At 37.1% G+C, this 20,767-nt stretch overlaps 1 protein-coding gene across 6 annotated transcripts in view; it reads left to right on the forward strand.

Annotated features, from left to right (window-relative positions):
* The window catches only part of Ccdc171 (coiled-coil domain containing 171), a 553,592-nt gene that overhangs the window by 441,608 nt on the left and 91,217 nt on the right, over window positions 1-20,767 (forward strand). For 5 of the 6 annotated variants that reach the window (XM_045160095.1, XM_045160091.1, XM_045160100.1 and 2 more), the window contains one exon: window positions 18,362-18,514. The exons of the other annotated variant lie outside the window; for it this stretch is intronic. In XM_045160095.1, the coding sequence (XP_045016030.1) occupies window positions 18,362-18,514 (153 nt within the window). The remainder of the gene's footprint in view (window positions 1-18,361; window positions 18,515-20,767) is intronic. 6 annotated transcript variants of the gene reach the window in all.

Consider the following 20,767-nt stretch of genomic DNA (forward strand, 5'->3'; position numbering starts at 1 on the left):
ACTTCTGAGTTTCTAGACTCCTCATGGCTTACTCTATTCCTAAGAGCTTCTATAGAATTTTGGGCTTGTTCAGTTTTTTGGTATTTTCTACTACTTTTTATATATAGTTTCCATCCTCTGTCAAGTTCCCTTTTCATGTAATTTTTTGATTTTCATAATGCTTCTTGGAATTCATACTTTTATTTCTTTGTGTTCATTGAGCTTAACCAGCTGGTTATTGAGGTCTTTTTTTTTTTTCACTCTCCTTCAGCGGTGAGTGGGACTGTGTTCAGGACCAGAGGTCCCCTGGGGGAATGCTAGCCTGCTGGCCTGGGTCCATGCATGGCAGCGGGGGACAGTTCTCAGGGAGTATGCTTGCCTGCTGGCCTGGGCCTTTGCATGGGGGTGAAGGCGGATGCGGGGGGGGGGGTCAGATGGTGTCCATGCCTGGAGGTTCTGGGAGAATGCTAGCCTGCTGGTCTGGGTCCATGCACAGGGGTGGAGAGCAATGGCAAATGGGATTGTGTTCACACCCAGAGTTCCCTTGATGGAATGCTATCCTACTGGACTGGGTCCATGCACGGGGGTGGAGTGCATCGGTGAATGGGACTGCATTTGTGAGAATAGAGGCACGGGGCCTGGGTCCCCTTGCCTACAGTTAGTGCAGGAGGAACCTATGGCTTGGACTGTGGCTATGGCACCTGCTTGAGGGAATTAAGGGTCTGGTGGGCTATCTGAGAGCATGGAGATCAGCAGATTCCCTTTTTTGGGGAGGCTCCTCTGTGCCCTCTCACTGGAGGTCTCTTAGAGTCTGCTCACCTCTAGAAGACCTAATGAACCCTCAATGTCTTGCCTTTCCTTCCCCAAGAGGTGTGGTTAGGCAGATGCCATCTTGCTCAGAAGTCTCATAATAAAATTTAAGAGAGGTTTGCATTGTGCTTTTCTTTTTGTCAATAAGAAATGGGTTCAACCATTGTTACATGAACTTTTATGGAAGTTGGAAAATGTTTGTCACAGTGAAAACCTGTATAATTTAGATCACCCAAACCAATCAAGAATGCTGTACAATATAAACCATATTTGCTATATGCACAGGGTGAGCTTGGGCTTTTGGCATTGTACAGATACAGTTTTGAACTCCAGTTTGTCTCTTTCTTTATTAGGTGAACTTAGATAAGATTCTTGACCTCAACAAACCTTAATTTCTTATATTGTAAAAATAGAGATCTTAGTCTTATAGGATTAATGTCAGAATTAGAAAAAACATGCAAAATGTGTATGTAGCAACTGTTAGAATTGGAGTTCACCAAGTCACAGATGATGGGAGCTATAGTTGAAACTAATCCATTTTCTTGAACAAAGATTTGGTGAGATCTGGGCTTTATTAACACCAAGATGCTAACTCTTTGGTGATGGAGTGTTGAGTTCACCTTCTTATACCTCACTTATGCAGATGTGGTTGGCTGTGGGTGGAGAGTTGAATTGAGCACATCTGCATCAGGTTATATTGGCTCATTTGAGGCTATGCTACTAGACTGTATACAGAAATGAGGAGACTGACAGATGTGTGATACCCTTGTGTACTGCATGCAAAGGGGAAAATGACTGTTTTATTTAGGTATCTGCATATGGAACTATTATATCACCATAAGCTCCTCCATTGCCAAATCCTTCATACTTCTCACAGCCCTTCCCTAACCACTGGCAACCACTAAATATTGTCATTCTGTGGTGATTTGATTCAGGAATCTACCATAAACTTATGTGTTCTGAATACTAGGTCACTACCTGGTGGCAATTCAGGAATTAGAGCCTCCTGGAGGTAATGTATTGTTGGAGGTAATCTTATGGTTGTTATAGCCAGCTTTCCCTTGCCAGAATTTGGCACATTTTTTCTGCTGTTGTTGTTAACATGATGTTGGCCAGGAGGTGATGCCCACTCTCTGCTCATACCATTGTTATTCCCTACCATCCTGGAGTCTGTAAGCCAAAATAAATCATTTCACCACCCCCCCAAGCTGATCTTGGTTGAGTGTTTTCTGCCAGCAACATAAAACTAACTGTAACACATTCTCTATAATTTTGTCATTTCAAGAATGTTCCATAAATGCATTCAAATGGAATATGATCTTTTGATTTTGGTACTTTTCATAATCAGTATAATGCTGTTGAAATCCATCCAGATTTTTACATGTATCAGTAAATTGTCCTTTTATATTGATAACTAGTACATAGCATGTTTGTACCAAAGTTTGTTCACTATTCCTCCATGAAAAGATATATTGTTGTTTCCATTTCTTTTTTATTATTATCTTTGTGTGTATGTGTATGATATGAAGAGTGAATGTGCCAGTTTGTGAGTGAAGTCAGGCATGTGCTATCACACAACTGTAGTCAAAGGATAACTTTGACTGTTGGTTTTTACCTTCCACCTTTTTGTGGCAGGGTCTCTTTTTCTCTACTGCATTAACACCACTAGCTGGTTCATGAGGTTTGGCCATTCTCTGTCTCCCATATCACCATAAGAAGACTGTGATTACAAATGCTCTCCACTGTGTCTGGCATTGTGAGTTCTGGCGATTCAAACAGAGGTCCTCAGGCTTGCACAAAATGCACCTTTTAAAGTATTTTTTATTTTTATTTATTTATTTTGAGAGAGATTGAGAGAGAGAGAGAGAGAGAGAGAGAGAGAAAGAGAGAGAGAGAGAGAATTGGTGCACCAGGGCCTCAACCACTACAATCAACTCCAGATACTTGAACCACCTTGTGGGCATGTCCAACCTTACACTTGCCTCACCTTTATGAATCTGGCTTATGTGGCATCTGGAGTCACTTGCAGGCAAGTGACTTAACATCTAAGCCATCTCTCCAGCCCACAGCAAGCACTGAACCATCTTCCCAGCTCCTGTCTCCAGTATCTGTTACATGTAAAGCTACTTTTAACACAGGTGCAGTTATGTGTGGGTATGCAGATCTCTCACTGTGGATCTACTTTGCATTTCTCTAGTGGCTAGGGATTATGAAATGTTTTCCTGTATGAATTTATTACAAGTGTATTCTGATAAATTTGCTACTTATACATTCTCTGGTGAAATATGAGTTTAGAATGTATCTTAGTGTCTTTGCTTATTTACTGATGATTTGTCTTTTGCCTATTAAGGCTTCTTTATATCTTCTAGCAATTAGTTATTTATCAGATATGAGGTGTGGTAATGTTTCCCCTTGCCTATAGCTTTTCTTGAAAATTTTTTTTTTCAAGATAGGGTCTTGCTGTAGCCCAGGCTGACCTGGAATTCACTATGTAGTTTCAGGGTAGCCTTGAACTCATGGAGATCTGACTATCTCTGCTTCCCAAGTGCTGGGAGTAAAGGCATGCACCACCACAATTGGCTTAAATTTTAAAAAAATTATTTATTTGAGAGAGAGAGAGAGAGAGAGAGAGAGAGAGAGAGAGAGAGAATATCAGCACACCAGAGCCTCTAGCCAATGACTCCAGATGCATGTGCCATTTTGTGCATATGGCTTTATGTAGGTACTGGGAAATCAAACCTGGGTTCTTAGGCTTTTAAGGCAAGCACATTAACCACTGAGAAATTTCTCCAGACTGCCTATAGCTCATGTTTAAACTTTGTGCCAGAGACTTCCGTATTAGATGGTGGCATAGAAGTCACGCCAAACCAGCCTAGGGAGGGATTTAAGGAAAACCACAGCAAAATACACCCTTCTTGCAAAAAGCAAAGGTGTATAGGTGTTATTGGCCACAGTGGAGAAGCAGGAGAGGCCAAGACCTTCCAGAAAGGAGGAAAACAGCTAGAATCCCACTGAGGTGCTTGTAGCCCTGATCTGTGTAGTTCCACATGTCCACCAGCCTGGTGCTGAGCTGCAGGAGCAGAGACTAAGCAAGGGGATTTTCCAACCACATCACCCTTCTCGCAAAATCAAGAATCTGTAAGGGGAAGATATCAGGGGCTACCTGAGGAGCTGCTGAAGGAAATCCAGGTAGAACCCTGTGAGCAGTTCCAGTACAACTCCAGGTTTCCTCACTCTTCCATTTCCTAACCCCCACAGCCATGAACCTCTGCAGAACTCATTAGCCCCTGGTAACAGGGCATCCAGTACAGTTGATCAAAACACCAGATCCACAGTGCAACACAGAGGGACTGAGGTGGGTACTCAGCATTGGTGAAATTTGAAGGCACCCCAAAATGTAACATGGCCAACTGACCAAAAAGCAGGTACATAGGCCTACACTGGAAGTATTAATCTCTCTTCCCATGTCAGGGTAGGTTATGGGTTACATGTTCTTGGTTGGCTTTACCATTCTCAATTAAGCTGCATTTGGGGGTTGATTATTGTGGCCTTTGATGCTTTCAGATTCACAAAGTCTTTGTCTTTTTATTCTGTCATTATTGGGGGCAGGGTCTGATTCAGATCCAGGCTGACCTGGAACTGATTTCAGAACAGAAATCTCAATCTCCCAACTGACAGGTTTAAGAGTGTAAAGCAACACACACCCCTAGGGCCTTTGGCTTTATAAGTTATCTGTTTATTTTAATCCCCACACTTGCATACTCGGTGCTGGTTTTTATGGAATGTGTATATTTCTCTGCTGAATTTTAGAATTTCCCACTAAATTGTTCCACCTAGCCTACTAGAATACTTGAATATCAGGCAAACTTGTAGTACAAGAGCTACACTTGGCACCTTAAACTCCTACCCTGAAGGTATATAAAGTTGGATTTGCACAGCTAACAACAATTCAGATAATTAGAAAACTCAAGGATGAAATTAACTCAGGATGCAAAAATCTCTGCATTATAACATAAGAAACACAAAGAATAAAGTCAATACAATCTCACCAAAAATTACAAATCCACCAAAAATTAATGACAGCCAATGAGACTGTTTTAGATGGAACGCCTAATGAAGATTAAAAAAAAAATAAAAAGATTTCATTTGTACTCAAAGACATCAAAGGAATCAAAGAAAAAAAATAAAAACTCCTGAAGGAGAACCCAGGAAACCAGCTTATTTAAATAAGAGGTCATTACAAGACAAGAGCAAGGAAATAGAAATACTGAAGAAAACCCAGGCAGAAATACTAGCACTGAAAAACACAGTAAGTCAAATAAAAATACTGTGGAAAGTCTCACCGGTAGACTTGATGAAGGAGAGAGCAGACTTAAGACCAGATGGCAGATCAAATAGAGTCCAACAAAGAGAATGACAAGCTAATAGGAAGGTATGAATGGGTATTTCAAGACATTCAGGACACTATGGAAAGATCAAACATAAGAATTAAGAGTATAGTAGAAGGAAAAGAATTTCACTCCAAAGGCATAGTAGGTGTTTTCAACAAATTCATGGAGAGTAAACAGCACACTATTGAATGATGAATGGGTCAATGAAGAAATCAATAAGCTCATAGACTCAAATGATGATGATAATACAACATACCAAAACCTTTGGGCCACAATGAAGGCAATTCAAAGAGGGAAATTTATAGCCTAAGTGCCTATATTAAGGAATTAGAAAGTTCACAATTAAAAAATTTAATGCTTCATCTTTATGAAGAAGAAAAAGGGGAACCAAAAACCAGTAGATGGGAAGAAATAACAAAGATTAGGGAAGAAATTAATGAAATAGAAACCATAACAACAATCCAAGGAATCAATGGAACAAAGAGTTGGTTCTTTGAAATGATAAACAACATTGATAAACCATTAGTAAATTTGACCAGATGAAAGAGAGAAAAGACAAAAATTAATAAAATTAGAGATGAAAAAGGCACCATTAAAACAGATACCAAAGAAATTTAGAAAATCATGAAGACTTTTAAGAATATTTATGCCTCTGAATTTGAAAATCTGAAAGAAATGGATGATTTCCTTGATTTTAATGACCTACCAAAATTAAATCAAGATGAGATTAACTACTTAAATAGATCTATAACAAGTATGGAGATCCAAGCACTTATAAAAAGTCTCCCAACTAAAAAAAGTCCATGCCCAGATGGATTCACTAGTGAATTTTAACAGTCTTTCATGGAAGAACCAACACCACTATTTCTCAAACTTTGCCATAAAATAGAAAAGGAAGGGATTCTACCAAACTCCTTCTATGGAGCCAGCCTCACCCTGATACTAAAATCAAACAGGACAGAACAAAAAAAAAGAAAATTACAGACCAATCTCCCTCATGAACATAGATGCAAAAGTTCTCAACAAAATATTAGCAAACAGAATACAAGAATATATCCAAAAGATCATTCACCCTGACCAAGTAAGGCGTTATCCCAGGGATTCAGGGGTGGTTTGACATGTACAAATTGATAAGTGTAATACACTACATAAATGGGCTGAAGGACAAATATCACATGATTTTCTCAATAGTTTCAGAAAAGGCATTTGACAAAATTCAATATCCCTTCATGAGAAAAGTCCTACCGAAACTGGGCATAGAAGGAACATATCTCAACATAATACAGGCTATTTATGACAAACCTGCAGCCAACATAATACTAAGTGGACATAATAAAAAATGGGGGAAAACTTGAAGCTTTTCCACTAAAATTAGGATCAAGACAAGGGTGGCCACTTTCCCCACTCTTATTTGATATAGCACTGGTCATCTTAGCTATAGCAATAAGACAAGAGACACACATAAAAGGGATACAAATTAGAAAAGAAAAGATCAAGTTAACATTATTTGCAGATGATGGGAATCTGTACATAAAGGACTCTAAAGACTCTACCAGCAAACTGTTAGAGCTGATTAACAATTTTTGCAATGTAGCAGTGTACACAATAAATACACGGATATCAGTAGCTTTTCTATATACCAACAACACACATGCAGAGGATGAAATTGGGAATCATTCCCATTCACAATTGTCTAAAACTAATAAACTACCTTGGAGTAAATCTAACCAAGAAAGTGAAGGGTCTCTACAATGAACTTTATCTTTAAAACATTCAAGTGAGATATTGCAGAAAATATTAGAAAATGGAAAGATATCCCATGCTCTTGGATTGGAAGAAACAATATTGTGAAAATGCCAGTCTTACCAAAAGCAATGTATACATTAATTGCAATCCCAATTAAAATTCCAATGGCATTCTTTGTGGAAATAGAAAAAATGATTCTAAAATTAATTTGGATGTATAAAAAACCTTGAATATCCAAAACAATTTTGAGCAGCAAAAATAGGGCTGGTGGTATCACCATACCTGATTTTAAGCTATATTACAAAGCCACAGTGATAAAAACAACATGGTACTGGCACAAAGGCAGACATATACATCCATGGAACAGAATAGAGGACCCAGATGTAAATCCATGGTTAATACAGCATTTGATTTTTGGCAAAAATGTCAAAAACATACATTGGAGAAAAGATAGCCTCTTTAACAAATGTTTCTGGGAAAACTTGATATCTATATATAGAAGAATGAAAGTAGATCCTATCTCTCCATGCACAATAGTCAAGTCCAAATTTATCAAAGACCTTAATATCAGACCAGAAACTTTGAAACTGCTATAGGAAAAATTAGGGGAAATCCTTCAACATATTGACATAGGCAATAACTTTTTCAGTATAACCCCAGTTGCTCAGGACATTAAACCACTAATCAACCAATGGGACCTCATGAAATTGCAAAATATATATATATATATGTTTTTTTTTTTTTTTACAGCAAAGGACACTGTGAATAGAGCAAAGAAGCAACCTATAGAATTGGAGAAAATCTTTATGAGCTATACATCTGACAGGATTAATATCTAGGATATACAAAGAACTCAGAAAACTAAATAATATGAAATCAAAAAACCCAATAAAAAATAGGTTAAGGAACTAAATAGAGAGTTCTCAAAAGAAGAAATACAGATAGCATATAAACATCTAAAAAATATTCTATATCCTTGTCCATAAGGGAAATGCAAATTAAAAGTACTTGGAGATTCCATCTTACTCCTATCATAATGAAAACAAATGACAATAAATGCTGGTGAGGATATAGAAAAAGAACCCTACTACCCTGTTGGTGGGAATGTAATATGGTACAACCACTATGGAAATGAGTATAAAGGTTCCTGAGACAGCTAAAAATAGATTTACTATATGTCCCAGGTATATCACTCCTTCAGTGGGATGAGAATCCAGATAATGGATGCTGGACTCCCAATCCGCAGAAACAGGAAACAAGTTTGTATTATTTTAAGCAATTATATTGTGATTCATATTTTGGAAGACAGCTATGCTAACCACCATACCACCAGTGCTTCTGGTTCATAGCTTCTTATCCTAGAGTAGAATACTGTTTCTGTGTTCTGCCTAGCTGAAGATTTTCACCTCTGGGCAGGAGGGACACTGGGACTGCCAGGCAAGCCTTTTGGTGGATTATTCTCTGGCTGTGAAAGCTTCTGAGGTTCTCTATACTGTTCTTCTCACTATAGGATCCTTATTCATTTTTTAGCCTCTATTCTGATTTGGATAGGAAATGGCCTCCCAAAGGCTCATGTATTAAATAAGGTTAGGTTGTCTGCCAGTAGGCTGTTGGGAAGTGGAGTCTCTGGGCTCTAACCTAACCAATGGATTAAGCCCTTGTTATTTTTATAATATGATAGGAAGTGAGACTAGTTGTAAAGTGTAGGCCACTGAAAATGTTCCCTGTCCTTGTCCTTTGCTTGTCTCTTTCTACTTCCTGACCATCATGAGGTGAAGATTTTTCTCTGCCGCATTCTCCTGCCACCATGATATTCTGCCTAACCTTAGGCCCAGAGTGGTTGAGACATGACCTTTTAGAACACTACAACTTATGGAACCATAAACACAAAATAAATATCTTCTCCTTTTTGCTTTTGGTACTTGTGTATAGTATGTGTGGTTGCTGTGTGTGGATACAATGTATGCATGTGTGTGTTTGCCAATGTGTGCACTCCATGAGCACACATATGGAACCAGAGGAAGGTGCTGTGTGCCCACTGTTGCTCTCTTCCTTATTTGTCTGAGGCAGAGCATCTCATGAACCTGCAGCTCACTGTCTTTAGGTTAAACTGACTGACCAAGAAGCCCCATCCATCTTCCTGTTTCTATTCCCCTCCACATAGGGATTACAGGCATGTGCATTCATGCCCAGCTTTTCACATGAGTGCAAGGGATTGAACTGTGGTCATCATGCTTGAATAGCAAGCTCTCTTACTAGCTGAGTCATCTCTTAGGCCCTCTTTCCTACTTCTGAGTTGTTTACATCAGGTATTTGGTAAGAATGATAAAAAGTGACAAACCCAACCTCTGAAGATAAACATAGCTGATATTAATCCTCACTGTCCAATAGAGGAGAGCTTGTCACACATTTTAGATTTGATTCTGTCTTTGAGCCAACATCCTTAGTAATTTATATACATGAAATAGTGTTAAATAAACTCTATAAAGATAATAAAAATAGTAAAAATATAATTTGGGAAGATTTTTTAAGAGAAAGATCAGAAAGTCAGTTAATAAAAAAACAACAATGGCAAGCCAGGTGTGGTGGCGCATGCCTTTAATCCCAGCACTTGGGAGGCAGAGATAGGAAGATCACCATGAGTTCAAGGCCACCCTGAGACTACATAGTGAATTCCAGATCAGCCTGAGCTAGAGTGAGACCCTACCTCAAAAAGAAAAAATGGTTACCAGGAACTGGAGGGATGTATGAATGAATCTGTGGAACATGGAGGACCTTTAGGACAATGAAACTGATCTGATGGCATACCAAGAGTGTTCTGAATGCACACCATGAGTGAGTGCTAACATAACCTATGAACTTTGGGTGATAATGTTATGTGTCCATGTAGGTTTATTGATTGTGACAAATGTATTCCTAGGTAGGAGACGTTTATGGTTGAGGGGGCCTTACATGTAGAGGGTCTGGATTACATGGGAACTCTGCTCTCTGTGAAATAAAAAAAGCTCTAAAATGTATATCATCAAAATAAGTAAAAAGTACAATAAAGAAAAAATTAGGGGTTGGCAAGTAAAAGGAGGGTAGGAGGACAGAGAGGTGAGACACAGGAGGAGTAAGATTACCCAAAACTAAGTATGTATATTAATAAAGAATAAAAATAAAAATAAAAAATTTATATGAAAGTTGTCACAGTTACCATCTCTTTGCTGGGACAATATACCTAACCAAAAGCAGTATATGGAAAGGAAGGGTTTATTTCAGCTCACAGTTTTGAGGGGAAGTTTCATCATGGTAGGAAAAGCATGATATGGAACTGGGCATCACATTTTGTCACATAGTAGCAGGAAAGGAGCAGCACAGTGAGCTACTTAGGGCACACTCTGTCAGGCTATAAACTTCAAGGCCTGTCCCCAGTGACACACCATTTCCAATAAAGCGTCACCTCACCTCCCAAAGGCTCCACAAGCTGGAAATTGAATATGAAGCTTTATCAGAAACACATGAGGCTATGGGGGACCTTTTATATTCAAATTACAGAAATTCTTCATTTTCCCCACATTTTAACTCATTTTAGAGACTATATATACATCTCAGTGTTATACAAAATAATAAATTGTCCTTTATTTGAAAGTGATGAGATCTGCATTCTTTTCTATGGATTGGTCCCAATATCTTGGTCAATTGTTTCGACACTATTGTATCCTATAAATTATGTTAACAGGGGAATACAAAGAGTTAACAAGGCAAAAGGGCTGAAAGAGAAAATATCACTCATTTTTCACGTTCTTTGAATTTCAACATGAATTGTTATGTACTTTTTTGTAGTTAAGTGAATCTATAGAGAATGTTTCTTCATGATCTTTATTGTAGTTATAATGTGTCTTGGGGTAGCCTTGGGAATCTATGTTATGTTCACTGTTTTCATGTGGCCAAGTGCTTCCTAGTACTATTAAACCTGAGTGTGGACTATATAATTTTCTTTGATAAAAAGAAAGGGTTTCACATCTGGAGAACTTTTCTTTGATTGCGAGTGGCTATCAGAAGCATTCTACCCAGATAATATTTTTAGAATTCAATTGCACCTCTTGTGGTTTGAACTCATACTTAAGTTTAACTGTCACTATGATACTATTAAGAGGTGGAAGCTTTAGGCGGTGGTGAGCTTATTAGAACAACCCTTCATGATGGATTAAGTCCATGATTTCTGGGTGAGTTATTGTAGCTCTTGATTAAAGGATGAGTTCCACAAATTTTATTCTTTTTTTTGTAGGATTGTAGTCCCTCAGTTTTAGACTTCTCAAATTCCAGAACCATGAGCCAAATAAACCTGTGTTCATTATAAATTACTGAGTGTAGTAATTTCTGTTAGCAGTGGAAGAAGAATAAGATACACAAACTTCCTTTGTCACTTCATGGTTATGTGACCTTATTTAAAACAAGGAGTCATTGCACTACAGAGATTTCACAGTGGAAGCATGAAATAGTTATTTGGAAATGTTTCCTAAGCTATGAGTGTTTTCTGTGTGAAAATTATGCAAATTTATAAGAATTCAGTTATGTACATAGAAGAGGTTAAGAAGCACAATTCTCTAACCAAAGAATGTATTTTGAGCCATTGTTAAAAAAAAATGTTTGGTAAAAAGCAGTTAGTTTAGGGAAGTTGGGAATTTGTTAGTCAGCATTCCAGTTAAAACTCTTGTTTTAACTAGGATACAAACATGATGGCTATTACCTAGGAAATACAACCAATGGTGCTGTTCTTTCATTTGTATTGTATCTTTGAACCACATGTCATGGGATGTTGTTTCTTAGGCCTTTAAATCACTCTATCACAAAGTTACACATTTTTTTTTTTGCAAGTGTGTGTGTGTGTGTGTGCAGCATGTGCTAGTGTGGTGGGTGTATGTGTTTGTGGTGTATGCACATGTTTGCATATGCATTTATCCAGTGCACATATGGGCAAAGGCCAGAGGAGAACTCGTGTCCTTGCTTATTGCTTTCTATGTGTTTACTTGAGACAGGTCTCTTACTGGGCATGGTGGCACATGCCTTTAATCTCAGCACTCAGGAGGTAGAGGTAGGAGGTACAATATGAGTTCAAGCCCATCATGAGACCACACAGTGAGTTCCAGGTCAGCCTGGGCTAGAGGAGACCCTACCTCAAAAAAAAAAAAAAAAGAAAAAGAATTAAAAAAAAAAAAAACTAAAACAAAACAAAACAAAGAGCTGCCTTTTTCCCCCCTGATCAGACTGGCTGACCAGCAAGCTTCAATGATTCGCCATTCTTTACTCCTCACAGGACTTAGGTTATAGGCTTGTATGGCTATACCTGTTTACATGTGTGCTGGGGAATTGAACTTCTGGTGAATCATGCTCTCTTGGGCCTTCTTAATTGTGTGGCAAGCACTTTTACCCACTGAATTATTCCCTAGCTCTCAAAATTACATCAGTTTTTAAAACTCACATATTTGTATTTATTTCACTGAAATGACTAAAAGTAATTATTGAGAGTAAAAGGTTCCAGGGCCATTGCTACAAGTAAAGTAAGGTTAAACATTTCTCTCAAATCTCAAAGATATTTATCCTTAACTAAGCTCATCTATAGTTTGTCCCACTCCTTTTTTGCCTTGTTTTTGTAAGTGTTTCCCTAAAATTTTATTTCAAGTACCTTCTACTTTCTATACCTTATCGATTCCCATGAATTCTTGTTCACTAATTGCATTCTTAGTAGCTTTTATTCACACATATGCACACATACACACATAATTCCATATGGCAGAATTCAAAACTTCAAAACAAGGACATGAACACTATCCTGAATATCCTAGTGAAAAACTACTATTTGTGAGCAGGGCCAGAAAACAAATACCAAACTGAAGGTCTTAGACTGGAATTTGATGAGGGTTTTAGTTGCTGCTTGTAGACAAGTAGAAGCTGGCGCTTTAAGTCTCATTCTCCTCTATATCCCTACATGAATAAACTTTTATAAAAATATTGCAATGAGAGTAAACCCACTAAAGGAAAACCTCACTAGAATTATTTTAATTATGAATATAATAGTGAGTTCTTTAATTACAGGTGACAACAAATTTAATTTGACAGGATAACTATAACTATGTTGTGGTAGTTTGATTCAGGTGTTCCCCATAAACTTATTTGTCTGAATGCTAGGTCCTCAGCTAGAGGCAACTTGAGAATTGAAGCCTCTGAGAGGCAGTATATTATTGGGGGTGTGCTTATGGGTATTATAACCAGCTTCCCTTTGCCAGTGTTTGGCACACTCGCCTGATGCTGTTGTACACCTGATATTGGCCAGGAGGTGATGTCCCTCTCTGCTCATGCCATCATTTCCCGCTGCCATCATGGAGCTTTGTGTTGAGTCTGTAATCAAAACAAACCCTTTCCTCCCACAAGCTGTTCTTGGTTGGGTGTTTTTTGTTTGTTTGTTTGTTTTTTTGTGGGTTTTTTTTTTTTGCCGGTAACAAATGTTATCATTGTGAGACTGTTTTCCTTAAGAATGACATCATGAATACTATTTTATTATTATTGAGATATTTTGTTGCAGCAAATAACAACTCATTACACTATAGATGTTTCTTATGAAAAGATATAATTATAGTATGTATATAAAATAGTGGTTAGACTGCACTGTGTAGGTCTTTTTATGTGTAGTATCATTTAATTTCTAAAAAGCTTGGTAAGTTAATAATTCTCACCTTTATGGAAATTCATTATATTTCACATATTAGTATATATGGCGTGTCTATTTTACCCAGTCTCTTTTTAATGCATAGAAATGAACACTATAATTTATAATTTAAGGTAAAATGCTAGGGTTAGGAGGATGCTCATCTGGTAAGATAGTACTTGCCACACAAACATGAGGGCATGAGAGAGCCTTATATGGCCCAAGTTTGATCCCTAGTACCCATATAAAAACACTGGACATCACCATGTACAATTGTAACTCCAGTTCTGTGGGCAACAGAGACCAGAGAATATTGGGGCTTGCTGGTCAGCCACTGTGACTGAAAATAGCAGCTCAGCATTCAGTGAGAGACTCTGCCTCCAAGAAACACATGGAAGAGTGATAGATGAGGACACTCCATGTTCTCCACTGGCTTCCATACTCATCTTCATGGGGCATGTGCATCTGTACAAACCTGTGCATAAGCCAAACACCACCTCCACACATGCACTAAACTACACTACACACACACACACCCCAAAGTGAAATGTTAGAGATTCTTGCTCCCCAATTACTTAGTAATGTAGACAAAAGATTTAATATTTTGGTGTTCAGACTTCATGATATTTTTCATTAATTTCTTCTCCTAATGTTAGGGCCCCAATGATTACATTTATTCTGATGTTGAAATTTGAAAATCAGACTGAGCTACACTAAGATATGGATGTGGCTATAGCAAATTATATAAGCAGTATTGTCATCCTCAAATGACACTTGGATTCTCTCATCTTACCACTGTTAATTGTGACACTGCACATTATCTCTAAAATAAAAGCTTTATTTTCTTGTCCAAAAACTCTTTCTTTCTGTTTCAAAGATAACTGAGTGAATCCCACTGAGCTACAGACCTTATTGAATGGCATAGTCAGAATCTCTGGGGCCAAAAATGATATAGAAAGTCCTCAGTTTCTGAGCATTCTGAATACAATATCTTATTCTATTGTAGAATGTAGAACAATGTGATATTTTAATATAGGAGCAGGATATGAAGCAAAAAGTTAAACTAGGAAATTGATGTAGGAATCATTAGATGCTTAACCCATCTTTCTGTCACCTCTTCAGTTCATAATCTCATTTCTTTTTTAAAATATTATTTTATTAATTTTAGAGGGAGGGAGGGAGAGAGAGAGAAGAAGGGAGGGAGAGAGAGAAAGAAGAGAGAAGAGAACAGAGAGAATAGGCATACCAGGGCCTGTAGCCACTGCAAATGAACTACAGATGGATGCACCACCTTGTGCATCTGGCTTATATGGATTCTGGGGAATGGAACCTGGGTCCTTAGGCTTCACAGGCAAGCACATTAACTGCTAAGCCATCTCTCTAGCCCCTAGAATGTCATTTTTCTTTCTACCAATTTAGCCTCTTTCTTCCATAATATTTTTCTCCCCACTGGCATTCTTTACATCAGTGTTGAATCACTTAAATGTTTTTAAAATTATTTGTATGTGTGTGGTGCCATAGTGTGTGTGTAGAGCTCAGGGGACAACTTTGTGGTGTCTGTGTTCCATCTTCTTTGAGGCAGAGTCTCTTGTTGATAAAAATGAACTACAAAGGAAAGTCAGGCAAGCTGCCCCACGAACCATGGATTCTTCTGGCTGTGCTTCCAATTGTAGACAAGTTGGGATCACAGATCCATGTTCCACTTTGCATCTAGCTTTACCAGGATGTTAAGGAATTGAATCTGCTCCACAGGCTTTGCAAGCAAGAGCCTTTAACTGCTGAGCCACTGAATCATGTTAATGCTGAGAGTTAACATACTTTATTTCCCAAACACTGCCATTTTATGACACCCCTTCATACCTTCCAGTTGTGAAGGCATTTGTGTTAGAAGACTGCAGTGTATTTTTCATATTATTAGTAGCATAGAACATGCTTCTCATTTGGTCCCTGTACTTTGCCAGAGACATTTATCATACCAATAACTGTGGGCTAACTCCACAATGCATGACCCATATTCCTCAACAAGGAGGGGCCAATTGGGAGGGGTAGGTCACAGATGAGCCTAATAATGGTACCAAACTGCCTGTATTTGATGAATAGAAAATTAATTTAAAAAAGTAAGAAAAAAACCACTCCAAAAACAATCAATGTTGTAAAAATTGTTATATTCTTTTTATTTATTTATTTATTTATTTATTTGAGAGCGACAGACACAGAGAGAAAGACAGATAGAGGGAGAGAGAGAGAATGGGCGCGCCAGGACTTCCAGCCTCTGCAAACGAACTCCAGACGCATGCGCCCCCTTGTGCATCTGGCTAACGTGGGACCTGGGGAACCGAGCCTCGAACTGGGGTCCTTAGGCTTCACAGGCAAGCACTTAACCTCTAAGCCATCTCTCCAGCCCCCAAAATTGTTATATTCTTTTTAATGTTATAAGGGACTAATATGTGGTCTGTATTAAATATACTGAGTATTATAACTTAGAATTAAAGGTAAAATGAGGAAGGAACCATTTGTGTACTGTTGATCATATAAAACTGCTCTTGTTATATCTCAAAAATATTTTACTTATTTTTCTTCCAGTACTGGGGATCAAACCCAGGACCTCAAACATGCTAGGGAAGCTGTATCACAAACATTTATTCTTTTTATTTTAAAGAAGAGACTTGAATGAATTCCATTGTTTTTTATTCCTTTTAGAACAACATGTCCAGAATGGTTAAAATAAAATAATGGCAACATTATAATGAAATTCAGTAGGTTTTCATTTTTATAAGGCTAATATTATATACAGTACAGTTGAAGGTTATGAGGATGGATTTGAATACAGGTTACCATATGGTTAATGTGAGCCTTGTGAAGCCCATATGTTTTGCCCTGCAAAACTGGATTCAAGTTAGTATCTGCTTGATGTGATTATGCTATAAAAGTAAATGGAATAAAGCTGATAATAAGCTTACTTAATTCCTGAGTGAAGTAAATACCTAATAAACATTTTTTAGCTTTTGATGTTTTATTTATTTATTTTTTTGCCCTGTTGAGGATAAATGCAAGCTTCACTCATTCCAAGCAAAGCACTGTACCTCTGAATTGTATCTCCAGCCTCATTAGTTTCCAAAATAATTCAAAGTGGGGTGGCTAGGACATTTAAGATCTATCTACACTTGAAGTTGCACCATGGCTTACTGTTGGTCAGTAGAATTCACGTTCATGTCCTCTGTCCTTCTGTGCTTATGGCTATGCTTCACTTCTTCCTTCAACTTGGGCAAAATGTGGGCCATAATTTACTAATTTCAGTGTTAGAATGTTATTTTTTCCAAGTATCTTTATCCTTTTCTTTAAGTTAATTTATCATAATCTGTACCTTGCAGTTTTTGTTTATTCTAATATTTCATGAATTCATTCATTTCTCAAAACAGTCATTAATTCAGTCATTCACTGAAACGAATACTCACTGGAGGCTACTATCATCCCTAAAGATACTGAGATCTGTAGACACAGTATCTGGCCTTACATAGCTGCTCAGTCTGGTAAAGAAGTTAAACATGTCAACTAATAAATTTCTGCTAATGCAATAAACTCAGCAGTAAAAGAAGGCATGAGGGGCCCACAGAGAACCTGGATAGGATGTAACTACCTTTCTGGGGGACTCTAAAGACTGTTCTTGAAAGAGATAAGTGTCCAAGCTGGATTTTTGAGGGCAAATGGGAGTTTATTAGGTAACAAACTCTGAGTTTTCTTAGTAACCTACTTCGGATTTTTACACGTTATATACCCCATTTCTTACCTGCTGATTGAGTTATTTTTCACATGCATTTAGAATTGCTCAAATAAGTATATAGATTCACAAAGCTTTTTCCATTCACACATTCAATTGGTAGGTAATTTGCAAATTCTCGAATTATCTCCCATTGTATAAGGTTATGACTATAGTAGGAACATTTTTCTTATCACTGATATAAAATTATTTTTGGAAGTATCTTTGAAATAGTTGAGTTAGTTTTGGTACATTTAAAGAATTTTGAAGGACTATTTGAAAAAGGTGTAATAGAATCTCTGTGTTTAAAATTCACTGAAGGTTACCTTTGAAGGAAAGAACTATACAATATCATTACAGTGTGATTCAGGGTTCACCAATTCCCAAATATCATACTATTTAGAGGAGATGACACATTAACCAGAACTCATATTACTTACTGTATTTTACATGGTCTATTATGAGGACATTTTTGTGCTATATGAGTGAACATAGTTATACTATTCTTTCAACCTGGAAATCACATTGTTTACCCTTAAATGTCACAGGATAACTTTTAGTTCATTTGTTTCAAAACACTTTTTGGGTGAATTTAAAGTTTTACTAACTCAGCTTGTTTTGAAATATATTCATATAGCCATGTGTGGTGCTCTTAAGATTGAAATTTAGGTCAAATTACAACTTGAATTTAATGTTATTTAAGAAAATAAGTATGCCATCTTTAAAACCTGCATCCTAAATTTTACGCACAATAGATCAAAAGTACATCTTATTTAAATAAATTCTTTGGAGTAAAGGCTCGATTATTTTTTCCCCCAACTTCCTTAGTCACTGGTTTCAATACAAAATGTGACATTTAGCTTTATTATTTTCCAGTAAGAGGAGAAGTTGTTTATTTTAAAATTTTAATGATTTTGCTTTCAAATATTGAAACTACTTTGGGGACAACTTTTTTAAAAATTGCATATGACATGATTTTTATTTCTTAAGGCTATGATTAAAAGTTTCATGGATGTCTACCAGCTTGCAAGCGCCAGAATTGCTACATTAGAGGGAGAAATGACATCACATCGAAACCACATTGCCACCTTGAAATCAGAGCTTCATACAGCTTGTTTACGAGAAAATGAAAGTTTACAATCAGTAAGTCCTGTCTGGGTAACAATCATTTTGTCTTCCTTGGACCTTGGATCACATTTACATTTATGTATGTTTTTATTGTTCATAAGCTCTTTTGCCAATATGTATAATTGCAGATAAATGATCAAGCAATGTAAAATTAGTGTGAGGAAACATTTGAAGGAAAAGAACAATTAATTTTCCCATTGTATCATGTGTAAAGATATACATGTTGTTTCAAGCTAAGGCACTACAAGGTTCCTTTGTGTTTGGCAATGTAGCTGACAGTTAGATTTGGCAGAATGCATAGTTAAAGCTTGCAACTGTCTGAAGATTCAGTGTGTCCCATTAAGACAGAATATTATTAATTATATGTAAAACCAAAATGGTAATTAGAACATGTGATTATTCTCTGTAGAAAAGTAGACTTATCCATAATACATGCCTAGCTAAAGATGCATGTTGTGATTCATCTATATGATTAAAATTCTGTTTCAGCACTCATTTTATGTCTTAAAATTTTAGCCATAATGAAATTTGGGCTCATTTAAAACTAAAAATAAAATGTACATTCAGAATGCATTTGGAAAGTTTTATAAAATGAATATATGTATGATATAAAGGAATTAAATAAACATACAGACAGTTATCAGTAATTAAAATGTATTGCTTTTGGTTTGGTCACTGGATCAAAATGACGTCTAAGAACACACTATCATTTTACATTCAGCTATTGACTCATTTCAAATGATAACATTTTATAGAAAATGGCTAACTCAAATGGAAGCATAGTTATGATTTGGTTCTTCACCTCCTTACAGTCTTGGCTCAGATGCCAGCATTCCAGTGAAGCCATTGGACTATTCTAGTTACATTTGGGCCATTGGAATTATAGCCACCAACCAGCCATCTTCATTTTATTTTCTCTGTTTCTCTTTTGTCCCATATTGTCTATTTGTATCTTCTACCACTCTTGTTTGTTTTTTTTTTTTAACCATAGCCCTTGTCATCTACTGACAAAGAGTGTGTTTTACTTACTTGCTTATTATCTGTTTGCTTTCTACTCACAGTAGATCATTTGATAAATTCTACAGAGACAAGCAACTTTGTATTCTTCATGGCTCTGAAGGCACCCCTGGGTCAAGAATAGTCCAGCCATAATTGGTGTGCAACTAATATTTATTAATGGAAAATATTAGGAAATAATTTAATTGTTAAAAGCCACTTACTTGGAATTTAGGATATCAATTCAATTTTAATATACATTTATTAATTTCTTAATGAGAGACAAAAATAATTTGATTCCTACCAACAGACATTAAAATGAGAAGGGAACTGTAGAAAATTTGAAGATCTGAATTTATTAGTACCTTTTCATGAAGCATATTCTCCTCTCTTCTTGCTTCTTTTCCACTTCCACTGGGTAATGTTACAGATACTGCTGAATTGTCAGTTGTGTTGGCTTTGTTTGCAACCATTACTCATATAAAAGTAATTGCTTATATTTTAAGAAAGGTAAAATGATAAAAATAAATTCTCTTATTATTTTTAACATTTTCATATTACTATCTTCATGTGAGTGTGTTTGAGTTATCTCACTAATATAGAAAACTTTGCTTTTAGACTTTTTTCCATTATGAACACAATTATGCTCATCATCATTGTGAAAAAAGTTCACTTTCACAGTGAGTCTCAGGAAGGGGATGTATAATGTGAAAAATCCCCCCCAGGGGATTGAATGTCATTCTAGGAGAATGCTTCTCAGTTTGATGTCTTTAAATGTAAGTGTATTTTTGTTTGTTCACTCTGTCAATGGTCACTATTTTAAAAATATTTATATTTTGGGCTGGAGAGGTGGCTTAGCGGTTAAGCACTTGCCTGTGAAGCCTAAGGACCCTGGTTCGAGGCTTGGTTCCCCAGGTCCCACGTTAGCCAGATGCACAAGGGGGCACACGCGTCTGGAGTTCATTTGCAGAGGCTGGAAGCCCTGGCACGCCCATTCTCTCTCTCTCCCTCTATCTGTCTTTCTCTCTGTGTCTGTCGCTCTCAAATAAATAAATAAATAAAAATATTTATATATATATTTATTTATTTGAGAGAGAGAGAGAGAGAGAGAGAGAGAGAATGGGCATGCTAGGGCCTCCAGCCAGTGCAAATCAACTGCAGATGAATGTGCCACCTTGTGTATCTGACTAATGAGGGTCCTGGGGAATTGAACCTGGGGCTTTACAGGCAAACACCTTAACTGCTAAGCCATCCCTCCAGCTCAAGGGTCTC

Source organism: Jaculus jaculus, chromosome 1 (assembly GCF_020740685.1).
Source record: "Jaculus jaculus isolate mJacJac1 chromosome 1, mJacJac1.mat.Y.cur, whole genome shotgun sequence".
NCBI lineage: Eukaryota > Metazoa > Chordata > Mammalia > Rodentia > Dipodidae > Jaculus > Jaculus jaculus.